The 14,775-nt window shown below is 44.2% G+C and overlaps 1 protein-coding gene across 2 annotated transcripts in view; it reads right to left on the reverse strand.

Moving 5' to 3' along the window:
* thbs3a (thrombospondin 3a) overlaps positions 1-14,207 on the reverse strand; it is a 46,204-nt gene extending 31,997 nt beyond the window's left edge. The window contains exons 1-7 of one of the 2 annotated variants that reach the window (XM_063198592.1): positions 13,718-14,207; positions 8,201-8,407; positions 6,431-6,684; positions 1,957-2,062; positions 1,569-1,595; positions 835-917; positions 480-531 (exon numbers count right to left, since the gene is read on the reverse strand). In XM_063198592.1, coding sequence (XP_063054662.1) covers positions 480-531; positions 835-917; positions 1,569-1,595; positions 1,957-2,062; positions 6,431-6,684; positions 8,201-8,407; positions 13,718-13,811 — 823 coding nt within the window. In that variant the 5' untranslated portion in view covers positions 13,812-14,207. The remainder of the gene's footprint in view (positions 1-479; positions 532-834; positions 918-1,568; positions 1,596-1,956; positions 2,063-6,430; positions 6,685-8,200; positions 8,408-13,717) is intronic. The other variant, XM_063198593.1, reaches the window with a different exon arrangement.
* Between the last annotated feature and the right edge of the window lie 568 nt (positions 14,208-14,775).

Consider the following 14,775-nt stretch of genomic DNA (forward strand, 5'->3'; position numbering starts at 1 on the left):
GAATGCCTTCCTATTCATTGAAAAACTACTACCATAGTTCATAACTATTATGACCACACAGAGTCTTTAGTAATACATTACGAGATGATCGTAGCCATTCTGGTAACTCAAGTTTACAAGTTTATTTATTTAAGAAAGGGACAGTATATATTTAGCCTGGGAACTCCCATACTGCCTTTAGTTCTACACAATCGTTTCGATCTGAAAGACAGTATGGCGAGGATGACTCATAACGTACAAGATCATGGGATCTGTGTCATAATGGCCAAGCATTCCGACCTTAACAGTTTCTCTGCCCAATCAGAGAGCAGGGCAGTGTGTCATAATAGCCAAGTATTCCGGCCCCATACGGAATTTACAATAGGCAACTCCCCAGACCTAATCTCACTTGTGATTAGGTCTGGTGTTAACCAGGCAAGTATATATTGCCAGCATTTAAAAAAAAATGCCAAATATACAAGATTGCGTAGCCAACTCACCGCATACTTGGCACTCCAAAATAGTGTTTCTGATCAGAGACATTTCTTTCACCTAAAGGAAACCACAAAGAATATTTGGTCACTATTTATATTAAGGTCATGTACACGCACACGCACACATACACACAGGCTCACGCACACACAGACACACACGTGCGCACGCACACACACACACACATATACACACACAGGCACGCAAGCACGCACACACGCATCCGCACGCACACACACACACACACACACACATGTACACACGTACGTACGCACGCACACACACACACAAACGCACACGCGCACGCACACACGCACACACACACACACGTCATAAGCTATAGCCCAGCAGAGAGAGTCATACCTGTTCCCTGATGTCCTCTCTGAGTTCCCCCAAGATCTGGTTGAAGATGATCAGCTGACCTATCAGAGCCTTCGTGTGATCCCCTGAAATCAACACAGCATCACACAAGTGAGTAAGATCATCCATTGCGCTCTAACCATCCATTGCGCTCTAACCATCTATTGCGCCTGTGCACTACACTTTTCCACAATTTTGCAACAAATTTGCCATTACCCTGTCTTATTTCGCTGTTCTTGCCATTGCCATTGATTCATATTTACGAGCTATGAATTAAGGAATTGAGGTAACATGTCAGCCAACTGTGGAGAGCATTAACAAGATTCAAAATTCGTTTGACAGATGAGTTTTTCAATTTCGCATCTTCTCGTAATTCAGCAGTTTTTTTCACTTTTGGCCCATCAGAGGCCCCCTCCCAGGTGGGGGCCCTTGGCTGCAGCCATACCTAGCCTGTGCAGTAATCCAGCCCTGGACACACTCAACAATAAACTATCAACATAACATGGCTGTCCTCTATGGAACGCAGCACACAAAAAATAGTGTCATGTGATTCAACACTAAGGAGAGTTGATTTCTAGATTGTGTATTTACAGGACAAACTGAGCCAATGATGCATTCACATGTAATTGTCTACAATTGATTCGCGTGTGACACTATAACACACAGGAGATGTGAAGTATTGACGATGGCAATGACAAATTGGGCATAATGTCAACAAAGAAAGTCAGTTCACTCACCAAGTATGGAGTTCATCTCTCCGTTAACTGCGGAGAGAATAAAGTAAGTGTAATCAGCAATGAGTGGCTGGATTACGTTTTGACTTCAACAGTCTTCATCAAACAAAAAGGATTTCAAGTGACCGGACTTCTCTCTGCGACACTACAGTCCGCCTTTGTCCCGCACCTTTTCCTGGGATGTGCACAATCTTTACCTTCAACTAATCAGCAATGAGAGCTGATATTCCTTACAAATACTAAACCAGTCCTTGAAAGATAATCACAACAACCCCTTTCAGAATCAAAACCAGCTTGATTGACTAAGGACACTTAGAACAATAGCACCAGACATCTATGAAGTGATTATTATGAAGTTATAATCATTAAGTTACTATTATGAAGTGATTACCTGCGTTGTAGGCTGTTCCCGAGTCTCCCTGGAAAGGACAGTCAGTCAGAGCTCCAGCCTGAGCCACACTGCCCCCAAGTGCAAATTTCAAGGAGTCCACACCACCCTGAAATAGGTCAGTAGATTAATATAAAACTCGGGTGAGGAACCTTTGTTTCGAGGACTGTTTACGGCCCTTGTGGCCGTCTTATCATGCCCCCAACATCATTCTACTGTTATGCAGCTTCACATGAAAGGACAGGCTTTGTAAAGGAATGTTAGAAATAACATTTGCAATTCAAGGGGACCTAGTGAAGTTGCGGTCTGTTGCAAAAGATGGCCCTCCATAAAGGCCTTAAAGTGCAGGGGGAAATCTTGTTTTGTGCTCACAGTGCGGCCCTTGGAGGACTTTATGAAATTTGAAGTGACCCCTCGAATGCAAAAGGTTTCTCACTCCTCTGATATAAAATGATCAGGGGAGATGTTCCAAGTTCACTTAAAGGGGTATGCCACTATTTTGGGGCTTAATACTGTTAAAATTGTTGGCCAGGGTTTATAAAGGCGGTAAAGTGTCATATTTTTCATGCAAGCCGTTGTCTTGCTTTAAGACAAGTTAAAAGAGGGAATATGTCGCTAAGCTAGTGAAAGTCAATGGATCCGTGTAGCATTGTAGCATGCTACACGGATCCATTGACTTTCACTAGCTTAGCGACATGCTCCCTCTTTTAACTTGTCTTAAAGCAAGACAACGGCTTACATGAAAAATAAGACACGTTATCACCTTTATAAACCCCAGCCAACAATTTTAACTGTATTAAGCCCCAAAATAGTGGCATACCCCTTTAAGCAACAGAAAATGGTAAACCTGGGCCTCGGCTGTGGCTCAAACTGCTAAGGCACTGTACAGTTACACCAACCAGGGACACGGTTGTTTCCTGATCTTCCCCCATTTCTCTCTTCCACTCATTTTCTGTCAAACTCTCAAACTGTCTCGTTTAAATAAAGACTTAAAAGCCAAAAAAGAAAGTGGGTGCTGGCGGGCACATCTACGCAAAGAGGGTAGAAAAGAAAACAAGAACTCCCTGCTCTTTAGTAAGCTTTCATTTACCATTTCCTCCAGGCTATCGTAGCCTCTGTGCAGATGGGCTCGCCCGCCCTGCAGGCCCATTCACTTATTGTTGAAAAGACTCAACAACATTGCTATGCCATTACCAAAAACCTTAAGTAACAGAGTAAGACTTGGTCATTACAATCTGCACAACGGGGTTTACGTGGTCTGCCACCAAACCACCTTATAAGTTGCCGCGCGAAACTACAGGTCGGGCAAGAGCCAGGCAACCATATGAGTACCCGTCAGATGAATACTCCTCACACAGCCCTGATAGTACTTGATTGACACTGTAGATTCTTTGGCTTCACCAGTCCACCATTATTTCAGTAACCCCTTCTCATTTTACTGCTCTCGTCTTTATGATCCAATGTCATCATCTAATGACACACTGGGTAACTATTCGAGAAATGTTTCGAGATAATGGTGCCCCGAACAGATGTGGTTTATAGCAAGACATTTTAGAGGACTTGGATCAGGAGCAGACAATGTTTTACGACCGTCCCATCAGACTTCTATTAGAGGCCAATCATGTTGTTGCCTGGCAACAGTGCTCAATAAGTTCCTATGTGAGTGCACTGTGTAAGATGGTGGCCAGAGTAGGTACTGCAACTAGCCAGGCCGAGCTAGTCAGGTCAAGAGCAATTCAAGTACTTTCTGAGTTCCCGCAAATACGGGAACTCCTTTCACTTTGTCGGGAAGCAAACAACCATAAGCAAACGAAGGGAGGCGGGTCAACCATGCCGTTTGGGAAATGATAATTGTTATGTACTTGGTCAGACCAAGTCTCGAAGAGATTTGAACGTCGATGATAATCAGGCTATATTGCCACTATGTTGCTTATTGAAACTGTGCTGCCTAATGCCAGTCACAATGAATACTTGGAATTTGATGGTGGTAAGTATTTGTGAAAAAGGTAACATTTGGGAAAAGGTAGCATGAATTCTGGAAAGAAACTACTAAAAACATTACACAGTGCACCTTTAAGAGAACACCATGACTGTGTCCCATTTCTCCTCTCTCACACTTCACTTCATTTCATCTTCCACTCTGTTCATAGTGGGGATCCAACCCTCACTCCGATTCAAGGGAGAGTTTGAAGGGATTTCAAGCACTTCCTTCCCCTTGCTCTTGAAAGTATTGGGACACACTACGTACATTTTCATGTGCACCCACAAAAGCCAGTGTTGGCCTTGGTCATTGCTCAAAAGGCTAAGGCACAGTGCTCATGCATCCCACCCTCCCACCCCCACCCCCCACCGACAATCTTTCTCTTTCACTACTATCTCCTGTCACCATCTTCAGTGTTCTGCACAAATGAATTTGCATGAATGAGCGTTACAAAAACATGTGTAAGCATTAGAATAGGGACAAGAAAGACCTAAGTATTATCTAAACACAGAATTGCTGGACTCACTGTAAGACATTGCAGCCAGTGAAACGTAAAAAAGTAAGTTGCCTTGTTGCCTTGAGTTTGCAAGCTAACTCAACTTGAGAAACTCGCCTCGAGTTAAGTCAATCCCAGAGTTGAGTTAACTGACAAACTCAAGGCAGCAGGGCAACTTACTTTTTTATTTTTAACTGGCTTGCAATGTTTTACAGTCGACGTGTATACATGGCACTTTCACTTAAATCTGAATAAACGTCTAGGGAAAAAAAGCATTGCGATTGGACTGAGGACGCATGTGCTGAGTGAGCCAAATAAGACTCGGGGTCATGGAGTCAAACCTCCAGGGCCTCTGTGTACTACCGGGACAGGTGCTCATCTTCTGCCCGAAAATATTTCCCTCAGTCGGACTCAAAGCTTGGGACTTAGCTTAGAAAAACGAGTGGTCAAAGGGTGATGTGGAGTAACTTTGTTGTGCCTCATTACTTCGTGGGGCACTTTTACATCAATATATGGAAGCCACAACATTGATAGTCGCTTAGGGACTTTAAATTAAGCAAAACTTTAATGTAGGAAATCAACAGGAAGTCCGCCATTTTTTCTCATGGAGGCAAAGAGCAAGGGGTCTTGGCGCCATCGTGTTGGCCAACGAGCATGCGTGGAACGATCGGAATTATTAATTCTGAAAAAAAGGTTACATGACAGAGGAACGTGTTTAATCAGATTTAAAAGAGGAATCACCCACTTTAATCAGACTTATGTTTAATTCCGAATAAACTTAATTCCGGTTCGGTAAGTGTTTCCATGATGTTTTTAGAGCGGACTTAAGTTTTAATCAGATTTAAAGTGAGTTAACCCTATCGCGCCGGATGCATCATATATGTCTCATCAAATTCAAAGCCCTCTCCACGCTGACACAAAAAAAAAAATCGATCTGAAAAACATCCTGCGTGTCATTTCCAAACGTCCTGCAGTACACGGAAACCGCCACAAGAGAGCAGCGGTCGACAACAAGTTGACCACAGCTCGGCGAAAAACAGGAAAATGGGGTAGAAGCGGTTTCCCTGACCGACGCTGAGATTTCGTCAAATTGCATAAGGTTTGTGTACAAATTTCCGAAATATAACTCTACATCCTTTAATTTGAACACTTGCTTTGTGCAATTAAGCAAGGAAGAGTTTATATTTTTACACCGTGTTGCAGAGAGATCGTGCTAAAACTGATGAGACATATAAGCACCATCCGGCGGTGGCAGGAAGTCAGCCATCAATGCATTTGCTCCATAGGGAAACTTACAAAGCACACCACGACGATCGTTTAACAAAACACACAAGTTGTTTTACCTCAAGACAAAGATATTGCCTTAAGAAACAGGTTTTACTTGCAATTTTGAAAATGTAATGCAAAATGTTGAAATTATGATCTCGTAAAAAATGCATTGAAGTGAATGGAGAAATGGTCCAATTGTAGTAATGGACCCATATATTCAAATTACACATCAAAAATGAATAATGATCTATATTACACTCATAAATAGGTTGTTGAGCATTCGATCAGCTATGTTTTTACATAGATTTTAAAAAATTACCCAACCAGGCTGTGGGAAATGTAAAATATGGTCCTGCTAAAACAAGGATAGGCTTAAAAAAATGGCAGGATCTCACTAAATATTTAAAGATAATCCTCAAATTAAATTGTCTGATAACTTTTTTAAATTAAAAAAAAGTTGTAAATGCATTAAAAGTCATTTTTCAATGGTCATGAAATTGGAATTTTCATTCATTAAAAGCCTGATGCATCATATATGATGCATTAAATATCTCAGCGACCTTAACAAAATTTGGATTTTTTTTTTACATTTCTTATAAGGGACCAATATTGAAGCAAATTCCAAAAAATTAGAATTTTCTCTCATTGCTTTCATGGTTCAGGTTTCACAGGGTTAAATCGGATTTAAATGTCTCATGTAAACATACTGAGTGCTACAGCATGTACCTCACCTGAACTCGAGCGTAGGCCTTGACTCCGTTGCGGATGTCCACGAGCTCGGGGTTGGAGGGCAGGGGCACCAGCTGGGGGAGGCGCTGCCCGGAGTCGGCCAGCCTGCAGTCCACGTAGAGCTCCAGGTGCAGGTTCTCGCGTCGCAGGCCGCCCACCCGCAGGATGATGGAGTGGGTGCGGCCGTCCGCCAGGTTGGCGTTCTGCAGGTTGACGGTGTGAAGTTTGCCGTCCTGCCTGACGTAGCGCACCAAGACTGTGTACACGGCAGAGGGACACCAAAAGGAAAACCAGCAGTGTTAATTCAACACCTACAGAGTCAATCTAACATCTTCTACATTGCACTTGGTCCCAGGGTACTCTCTAAGTGTTGAAGCAGACCCATAATGCACACTGTTCCACCAGTGGAACACTGTAATAGATGTTAAAAAAAATAGTAATGAACTAGTAGTAATACATTCAAACTTGGTCATTGCCATTCTGGTAACAGCAAGTTTAAAACAGGGGCTGTGTCTTAACAGGTTATTGCTGATTTTTTTTTTTAACTGTGAAGCATTAGGATTTACAGCATCCGAGGGTTAGGATAGACAGTAGGTCAGCGTGTGCTTCAGGACATTTGAAACAGGTGCAATCAGAGATGGCAGCCTGTCCCACTGGCTAACGCTGCAGGAAAAAAATTTACATCACATGATGACACACAGATGTGTGTGTGCATGTGTGCCCAAGACTGTCTGTAGACTGTATGGCTCCCTGAGTTCCTCTACATGGGTCCCCTTGCAGATGAAACCCCCAGGGGGTATACTAAGAGGCTGGTTTAGTAGTAAACCAGGTTAACCCTCCTGTTATCCTTGGGGTCTATTTGACCCCATTCAATGTTTAACGTCTGAAAAATACATGAAGTACATAATTCTTTTGCTTCATCTTTGATGACTTTTCCTAAATATATGAATATATGAATATATGAATATATGAATATATGAATGTGAAACAAGTGAAATTTCCACAAAAATGGAAGAAAAAAAAATCTCTAAGTGCTGTACACGTTTTGGTTACATCTGTGTTCCTTGGGGTCAATTTGACCCCAAATTATTTAAGTGTATTAAACATAAATGGAACATCCATATTTTGCTAATACATGTTCCAATCTGTCTAGATTATGTAAAATACATGAATATAAGTTATTTAGAACAGAACATTTTGCTTTATTTAGGGCTCTGATAACTAACAATATGTATGATGTGGACGAGGGCCAAAACTAATTCAAGGCAACTTTTGGGCAGTTGTTGCACATTTTCGCCTAGTCATGGATTAGGTTTTTTGGTGTGTGGGCTGTGTGTGTGGGACTTATCTAAAGGGAAAGGAGATACGCACTCCGCGCTTCTAAATGAACAATCCGGTGCAACCAGAGCAGGACTAAAACATAAGCAAAAAGGGAAGGAAATCTGGTGCCACACGGATGTCTAATTTATTTTTTAGTGCAGTGAGACTAACGTTTCGACATGCTGCACTAAAAAATAAATGACAGAAAATAGACATCCTTGTGGCACCAGATTTCTTTCCCTTTTTGCTTATCTAAAGGGCTTTTTTTATGTCCCTAACAGAGCAACATTAAATATTTGAGGCATAAACCGGTGCAAAAGTTTTTGCTTCTACTGATTTTGTAGACATTTAAGTGGCTGGGGTCAGAATGACCCCAAGGATCACGGATGTAACCTAAATCTGAGGATATCAGGAGGGTTAAGTTAATTCCCCAGTCCCCTCACCCCACCCACCTTTGTTGATCTTGCCCATGATGGCGATCTCGATGAACTTCTTGTTGTCCTGCTTGCTGTAGAGGCCGAGCAGGACTCCGCCCAGCTTGTTGGGGATGCGCAGCGTGGACGCCACGTAGATGTCACTCTGGGTCTTCATGGCCCCCGCCACCTTCTCCACCGCCGCCACCGTCTGCTTCAGGTCCGACAGCGCCATCAGGTCGATCACTGGGCCAGGACGGGGACGGGTCGGGGCAGAATGTGCCAGGGGCAGGGCAGTGCCAAGGCAGAGCAGAGCAAGGCAGAGCAGACAGTCAAGTCAAGTCAACTTCATTGTCAGTTTGTTCATATGCACAGCACAGGTCATACAAGAACATTGAAATTGCGTTTCTCTTCTGTCCCATACAAAGACAAGGACATACCGTCATCGTCATCAGGTCGATCACTTGTTGAGTATAGAGCAGAGTAACTTTATTGATCCCCGAGCAGGGCCGGATTAAGATGGCCTGGGGCCCCTAGGCTACAGGTTGCTGTGGTTGCAAATTTCACCACAAATGTACATAGATAGTGTCATAATTACGAGCTAGAGATTGAGGATAACATGTCTACCAACTGTATTGAATAAAAAACTATATTTTTCAATATTGCATCTAGTCACAATTCTGCAATTTTTCACTTTTGGCCAATCAGGGGGCCCCCTGGAAGGTGGGGCCCCTAGGCTGCAGCCATATCTAGCCTGTGCATTAATCCGGCCCTGTCCCCGAGGGGTAATTCAGGTGTCAAGTAGCTTACATAAATACAAATAACGCCCACATGGACATTTAAGACACATAACACACAGGTTAAGTCAGGGAGGGGAAAATAAAAACTAAATAAAAAATAAAAAGGAAATGTGCAAAAATATAATTAATTTTGTCAGGACAAGGATGGAATGGGACAAAAAATCAGATGTCAAAAAGTGGAGAATATGCGCTCACACTATCGCCTAAATATGCTACTTAACGATTCTTAACTGGGTGCTTAACAGGGGCAGAATGTGTCAGGGGCAGGGCAGTGCAAGGCAGAGAAGAGCAGACAGTCAAGTCAAGTCAAGTCAAGTCAACTTCATTGTCAGTTTGTTCATATGCACAGCACAGGTCATACAAGAACATTGAAATTGCGTTTCTCTTCTGTCCCATACAAAGACAAGGACATACAGTACACAGGACTGGACCAAAAACAATAGGAGGACCAAATACAATAACAATGTAACAAGTAAGAAGTAATAATAAAGTGATGATAAAGTGATGTGGGGCAGCCATGGCCTAGTGGTTAGAGAGTTGGTCTTTCAACCAGGGGGTTGCTGGTTCAAATCCCCCCTGACCCCTCCCTACATCTCCATCCATGGCTGAAATGCACTTGAGCAAGGCACCTAACCCCACATTGCTCCAGGAACTCTAACCAATACCCTCTCCATCACATCCTCTCTACTTCTCCATCATCCTCTCTCCTTCTCCACCATCCTCTCTACTTCTCCATCATCCTCTCTCCTTCTCCACCATCCTCTCTGCTTTTCCACCATCATCTCTGCTTCTCCACCATCCTCTCTGCTTCTCCATCATCCTCTCTGCTTCTCCACCATCCTCTCTACTTCTCCACCATCCTCTCTGCTTCTCCATCATCCTCATCCTCTCTGCTTCTCCACCATCCTTTCTGCTTCTCCACCATCCTCTCTACTTCTCCACCATCCTCTCTGCTTCTCCACCATCCTCTCTGCTTCTCCACCATCCTCTCTCCTTCTCCACCATCCTCTCTACTTCTCCATCATCCTCTCTCCTTCTCCACCATCCTCTCTGCTTTTCCACCATCATCTCTGCTTCTCCACCATCCTCATCCTCTCTGCTTCTCCACCATCCTCTCTACTTCTCCACCATCCTCTCTGCTTCTCCATCACCCTCTCTACTTCTCCACCATCCTCTCTACTTCTCCTCCATCCTCTCTACTTCTCCACCATCCTCTCTGCTTCTCCATCATCCTCATCCTCTCTGCTTCTCCACCATCCTTTCTGCTTCTCCACCATCCTCTCTACTTCTCCACCATCCTCTCTGCTTCTCCACCATCCTCTCTACTTCTCCACCATCCTCTCTGCTTCTCCACCATCCTCTCTACTTCTCCATCATCCTCTCTCCCCCTCCATCACCCTCTCTTCTTCTCCACCATCCTCTCTACTTCTCCACCATCCTCTCTGCTTCTCCACCATCCTCTCTGCTTCTCCACCATCCTCTCTACTTCTCCACCATCCTCTCTGCTTCTCCACCATCCTCTCTACTTCTCCACCATCCTCTCTGCTTCTCCATCATCCTCATCCTCTCTGCTTCTCCACCATCCTTTCTGCTTCTCCACCATCCTCTCTGCTTCTCCACCATCCTTTCTGCTTCTCCACCATCCTCTCTACTTCTCCACCATCCTCTCTGCTTCTCGATCACTGTGGCAACCGGCCAGGAGGAAGCAATGCCAAGTCAGAGCAGAGCGGACAGAGGATGGCAACAGTGAAAGAGAAAGCCCACCTGGGAAACTCCAACTCCCGTTGTCATTGTGAGACAGCGCTCCTCACCACACAAGTGCACACTGCACACAACGAAGTTGCATTTATGCCTCACCCGTGCAAGGGGGCAGCCCCCAATGGCACCCCAAGGGAGCAATGCGGCGGGACGGTACCATGCTCAGGGTACCTCAGTCATGGAGGAGGATGGGGGAGAGCACTGTTTAATTACTCCCCCCACCAACCTGGCGGGTTGGGAGTCAAACCGGTAACCTTTGGGTTACAAGTCTGACGCCCTAACTGCTTACCCATGACAGTAGTAGTGGTAGCAGCTTTATTGTCACCCCACAGGGAAATTTCTTTCCAGGAAATGCACAGTAGCGTGAGACATGAAAACAAACTCAATACAATCAGATCCCCGAAGCACAATGTTAAACATTTACTCGAACACACCATACTCTTCCCAGTACATGAGACCACAATTCAAAGGAACACAATTGAATGGTAGGGATAAATGAATGGGATGAATGAAAAGTTGTGCCGGACATTGGGGAAAGATTGTTTTCGGCCGAGCACCAGCGAAGCACAAGGCCACGAGGAGAAGCAGAGGATGGGAGTGTAGATAATGAGTTGGCCCCAGAGTTGCTGTGGGTAGGCCTGCCTACTGTACGTTCATCATCATTTCAGCTCCTTATACTAGGTGTGCATTCCAATATGCGACCACTTGTGCTTGTGGCCTCGCCCCGCCTCCTGGCCCCTCCTCTGTGGAGAAAACAATCGAGTTTCCCAGCTGTCAGCCAAGCCAAAACAATTTTTTGGGGACTATTCTTCATTCACCATCCCAATTTCAAATGAGAAAATGACTTTACAATTGAGCTTTTGCGAGATATTGAAATATAATGCTGTTGTCAGTGATGTCATCATGACATATTACTTCCTGGTACGAGGTCACAAGCACAAGTGGAGGACGCAAGGTCGCATATTGGAATGCATGCTAGGTTTGTGTCTTTAGGTTCTTTCCAATATGCAAACTCCCGTCCTTGGCCGGCTTGTGGCTTTTTGCGGGACTCTTCCCCATTCAACATCCCGAATGCAAATGAGAGAATGACATTAGAATTGCGCTTTTGCATGATATTGAAATGCACTTCTGTCGTCAGTGACGTGACGTCATCAAGCAATCTTGGTAACTCCTGGTCTAACTGAGTGAGGCATAGACATGCATCTGTGGGCATTTACCTTTAAGACATTTAAGATCTATAGTATGCATATTTACTTTCAACGGTATTGGAAATTCTGCTAAACGTTTAGAACCATTACCTCTACAGTTGACATTGCTGTCAATGGATCTGCTCATCGCCTTCCCAATACTCTAGCACACAAACATCAAGCTCAAGTCCATAGAATTCAAGAGTAGAATAGGCAGAGCTGGCCATTAGCTCAGGAAAAATGCAGCAATTCATACAATGTTGAACATTTGGATAAGAATAGCCCCTAAACTTGCAAATACAGTATCTCTGCTGAGAGAGAAGAGGGTGTGTCTCAGTAGCCAAATTGACTTCCCTCCAATTAAACATGCATTAATTAAGTAGGCAATTCAACTAACATAAGATGACATTATTGTTCTTTGTTTTTCACCAATGGTGTGTGTGCATGTGCCTGTGCCTGTGCCTGTGCCTGTGTGTGTGTGTGTGTGTGTGTGTGTGTGTGTGTGTGTGTGTGTGTGTGTGTGTGTGTGTGTGTGTGGGGAAGTTGACAAGGGGGCGCAAAGGGGTCAGTTGTCCCGGGCCCAAGGAGATGGGGGACCAGAATTGGGTTCTCAAAGCATTGTATGTATTGGATGGGGGGCCCTCTCAGATGACTTTGCCCAGGGCCCAGCAAAGTCTGTCAGCGGCCCTGTGTGTGTGTGTGTGTGTGTGTGTGTGTGTGTGTGTGTGTGTGTGTGTGTGTGTGTGTGTGTGTGTGTGTGTGTGTGTGTGCTCTTTCCAAATCATTCCAGAGCTGGAAGACATACAGTATAAGTCTCCACACTAGCATCTGTCAGCTGCCATCAGCTGTGGTCTGAAATCAGCTGTTAGTATTATTTGGACACAAGACCATGACAACTGCAGCAGCACCAAGTCAAGTCCATCACAACAGCCAGCAGAGACCAGGCGTGGGTCTACCAGCCCTTTACCTCCGCCCTTCTCTCTCTCTCTCTCTCTCTCTCTCTCTCTCTCTCTCTCTCTCTCTCTCTCTCTATCTTTCTCTCGTTCTCTTTCCCTCTCTCTATCTTTCTCTCTCTCTCCATCTCTCTCTCTCTGTCTCTCTCTCTCTCTCTCTCCATCTCTCTCTCTCTCTCTCTCTCTCTCTCTCTCTCTCTCTCTCTCTCACACACACACACACACACACACACACACACACACACACACACACACACACACACACACTGAAATCCAAGTCTATCCCTTAAGAAAAACTACAGTATCTAATAAGGAAACTGCAGTATTTTAAGTTCAATATCCTTGTCAAAATATTGTATTACGTAGTTAAGTGAAAGAAACCCCTACATCAATAGTGACAGCTCTGATGTTATACAGCTGTTGAACAAAATGTGTTGGCAGCACAGACTGCATAACTTCTGAAGCTTTTAAAAGGATGTAGGGAGAGACTGGACACATTTTACGCATGAAAGCAAAAAACGGTCTCCCCAGCAACCAGACAGTAAATAAAAGGCTTCTTTTGCAGACATATCGACTCAAAATCAAAGAAAGAGTAGGCCTACTTATGCTTATTTCAAACAGAGGAGCACACTATGATACATATGCCAGAACGGTGCCATACTGTACGTCAATTAGGCCAACTTTTTCTAAGCCAAACCTTTTTCTTAAGAGTTCATTTCATGCGTGTCATGGGTGATGTGGGCAGGTAGGCTATCCTGTGGATTGCTGTGAAAAATCACATCAACCTGCGTAAAAAAAATCACAGGTCTCTTGGATAGCGCTCACAACACATATTCTTTAAAACATTAAACTATTTACCTTGCATATCCTGTTTATCCAGCGGCTCGCAAATGCAGATATTCTGCCACACAGAAAATAACATCCAAAATGCAATGTACTGTTTAGCCCCCATGGTCCCAAGGAGAAAAAAAAGCACGGCGTTGCTAGTCCTCAAAAGTGTTCAAATAGTTTGTCTCCTGCTCAAAATCGGTGTTGTCCAAAAGTTCCCAGATGTTTCGCCTTATGGGAATGATGTTGCGGCGGGAACTGGGGAGCCGAGTGCGATGATGATGAGGACCCCTTCCGAGCAGCGAGCGTCCCCGTCAGTTGCCCACCTCACGCTGTTGATTTATGACGAGGAGAGGCAGCCCAGCCGATTCCTCCCTCCAAACCTTCCCGCGCGCACGGGAGTAGTACACGCGACTCTCTTCTCACAAAACTCGCTGCATAATTGTAACTATTTGAAACAAGGACTGTGACCGTAGGCAAAATAAAACAATTATGGAAATAGTTCGTTGTGTGTGTTTTAATTTTTTTATTTATTTATTTATTTATTACAAAGTCCACCCCGATGTAACACTCCAAACAAGTGACCATTGACCCGGTGGTGACCTTGTCATTTCCTTTGTATACAAGCCAGTTGAAGGTAGTAGACTAAACCCTTTGCAGCCACCTCAATGTTGCACTGAAAGCCCACATTTTCAAAGAAAAACAGACGACTGTGAAGGGGAAACACTCACAAACATGCCCAAGTAGGTTATGGTATGATGTCATGCTTGGGCACAGGGTTCAGCTCCCTACTCATGGAGGACATGTGTTGAAAGAAGTTTAAGAATTTTATACAGCAGACTAGATCCACATCACCCTGCCTGTCAACCCCCAGCCCAGAATCTCAGGAAGCATCCCTAGGCTCTCACCTACCACCAGTGGTGTAGTCTACTTTTTTACGGTGGGTATACTGTATATTTGAGATTTTTTTGAAGTGGGTATACTGTATATATTTGTGCTATTCAAAACAATGGATCAATCAATTTTAAGTGGGTATACTGAAATCCCTGAAATTTAGAAGTGGGTATACTCCGTATACCCGCGTTCTA

The sequence above is a fragment of the Engraulis encrasicolus genome, chromosome 5 (assembly GCF_034702125.1).
Source record: "Engraulis encrasicolus isolate BLACKSEA-1 chromosome 5, IST_EnEncr_1.0, whole genome shotgun sequence".
Classification (NCBI taxonomy): Eukaryota; Metazoa; Chordata; class Actinopteri; order Clupeiformes; family Engraulidae; genus Engraulis; species Engraulis encrasicolus.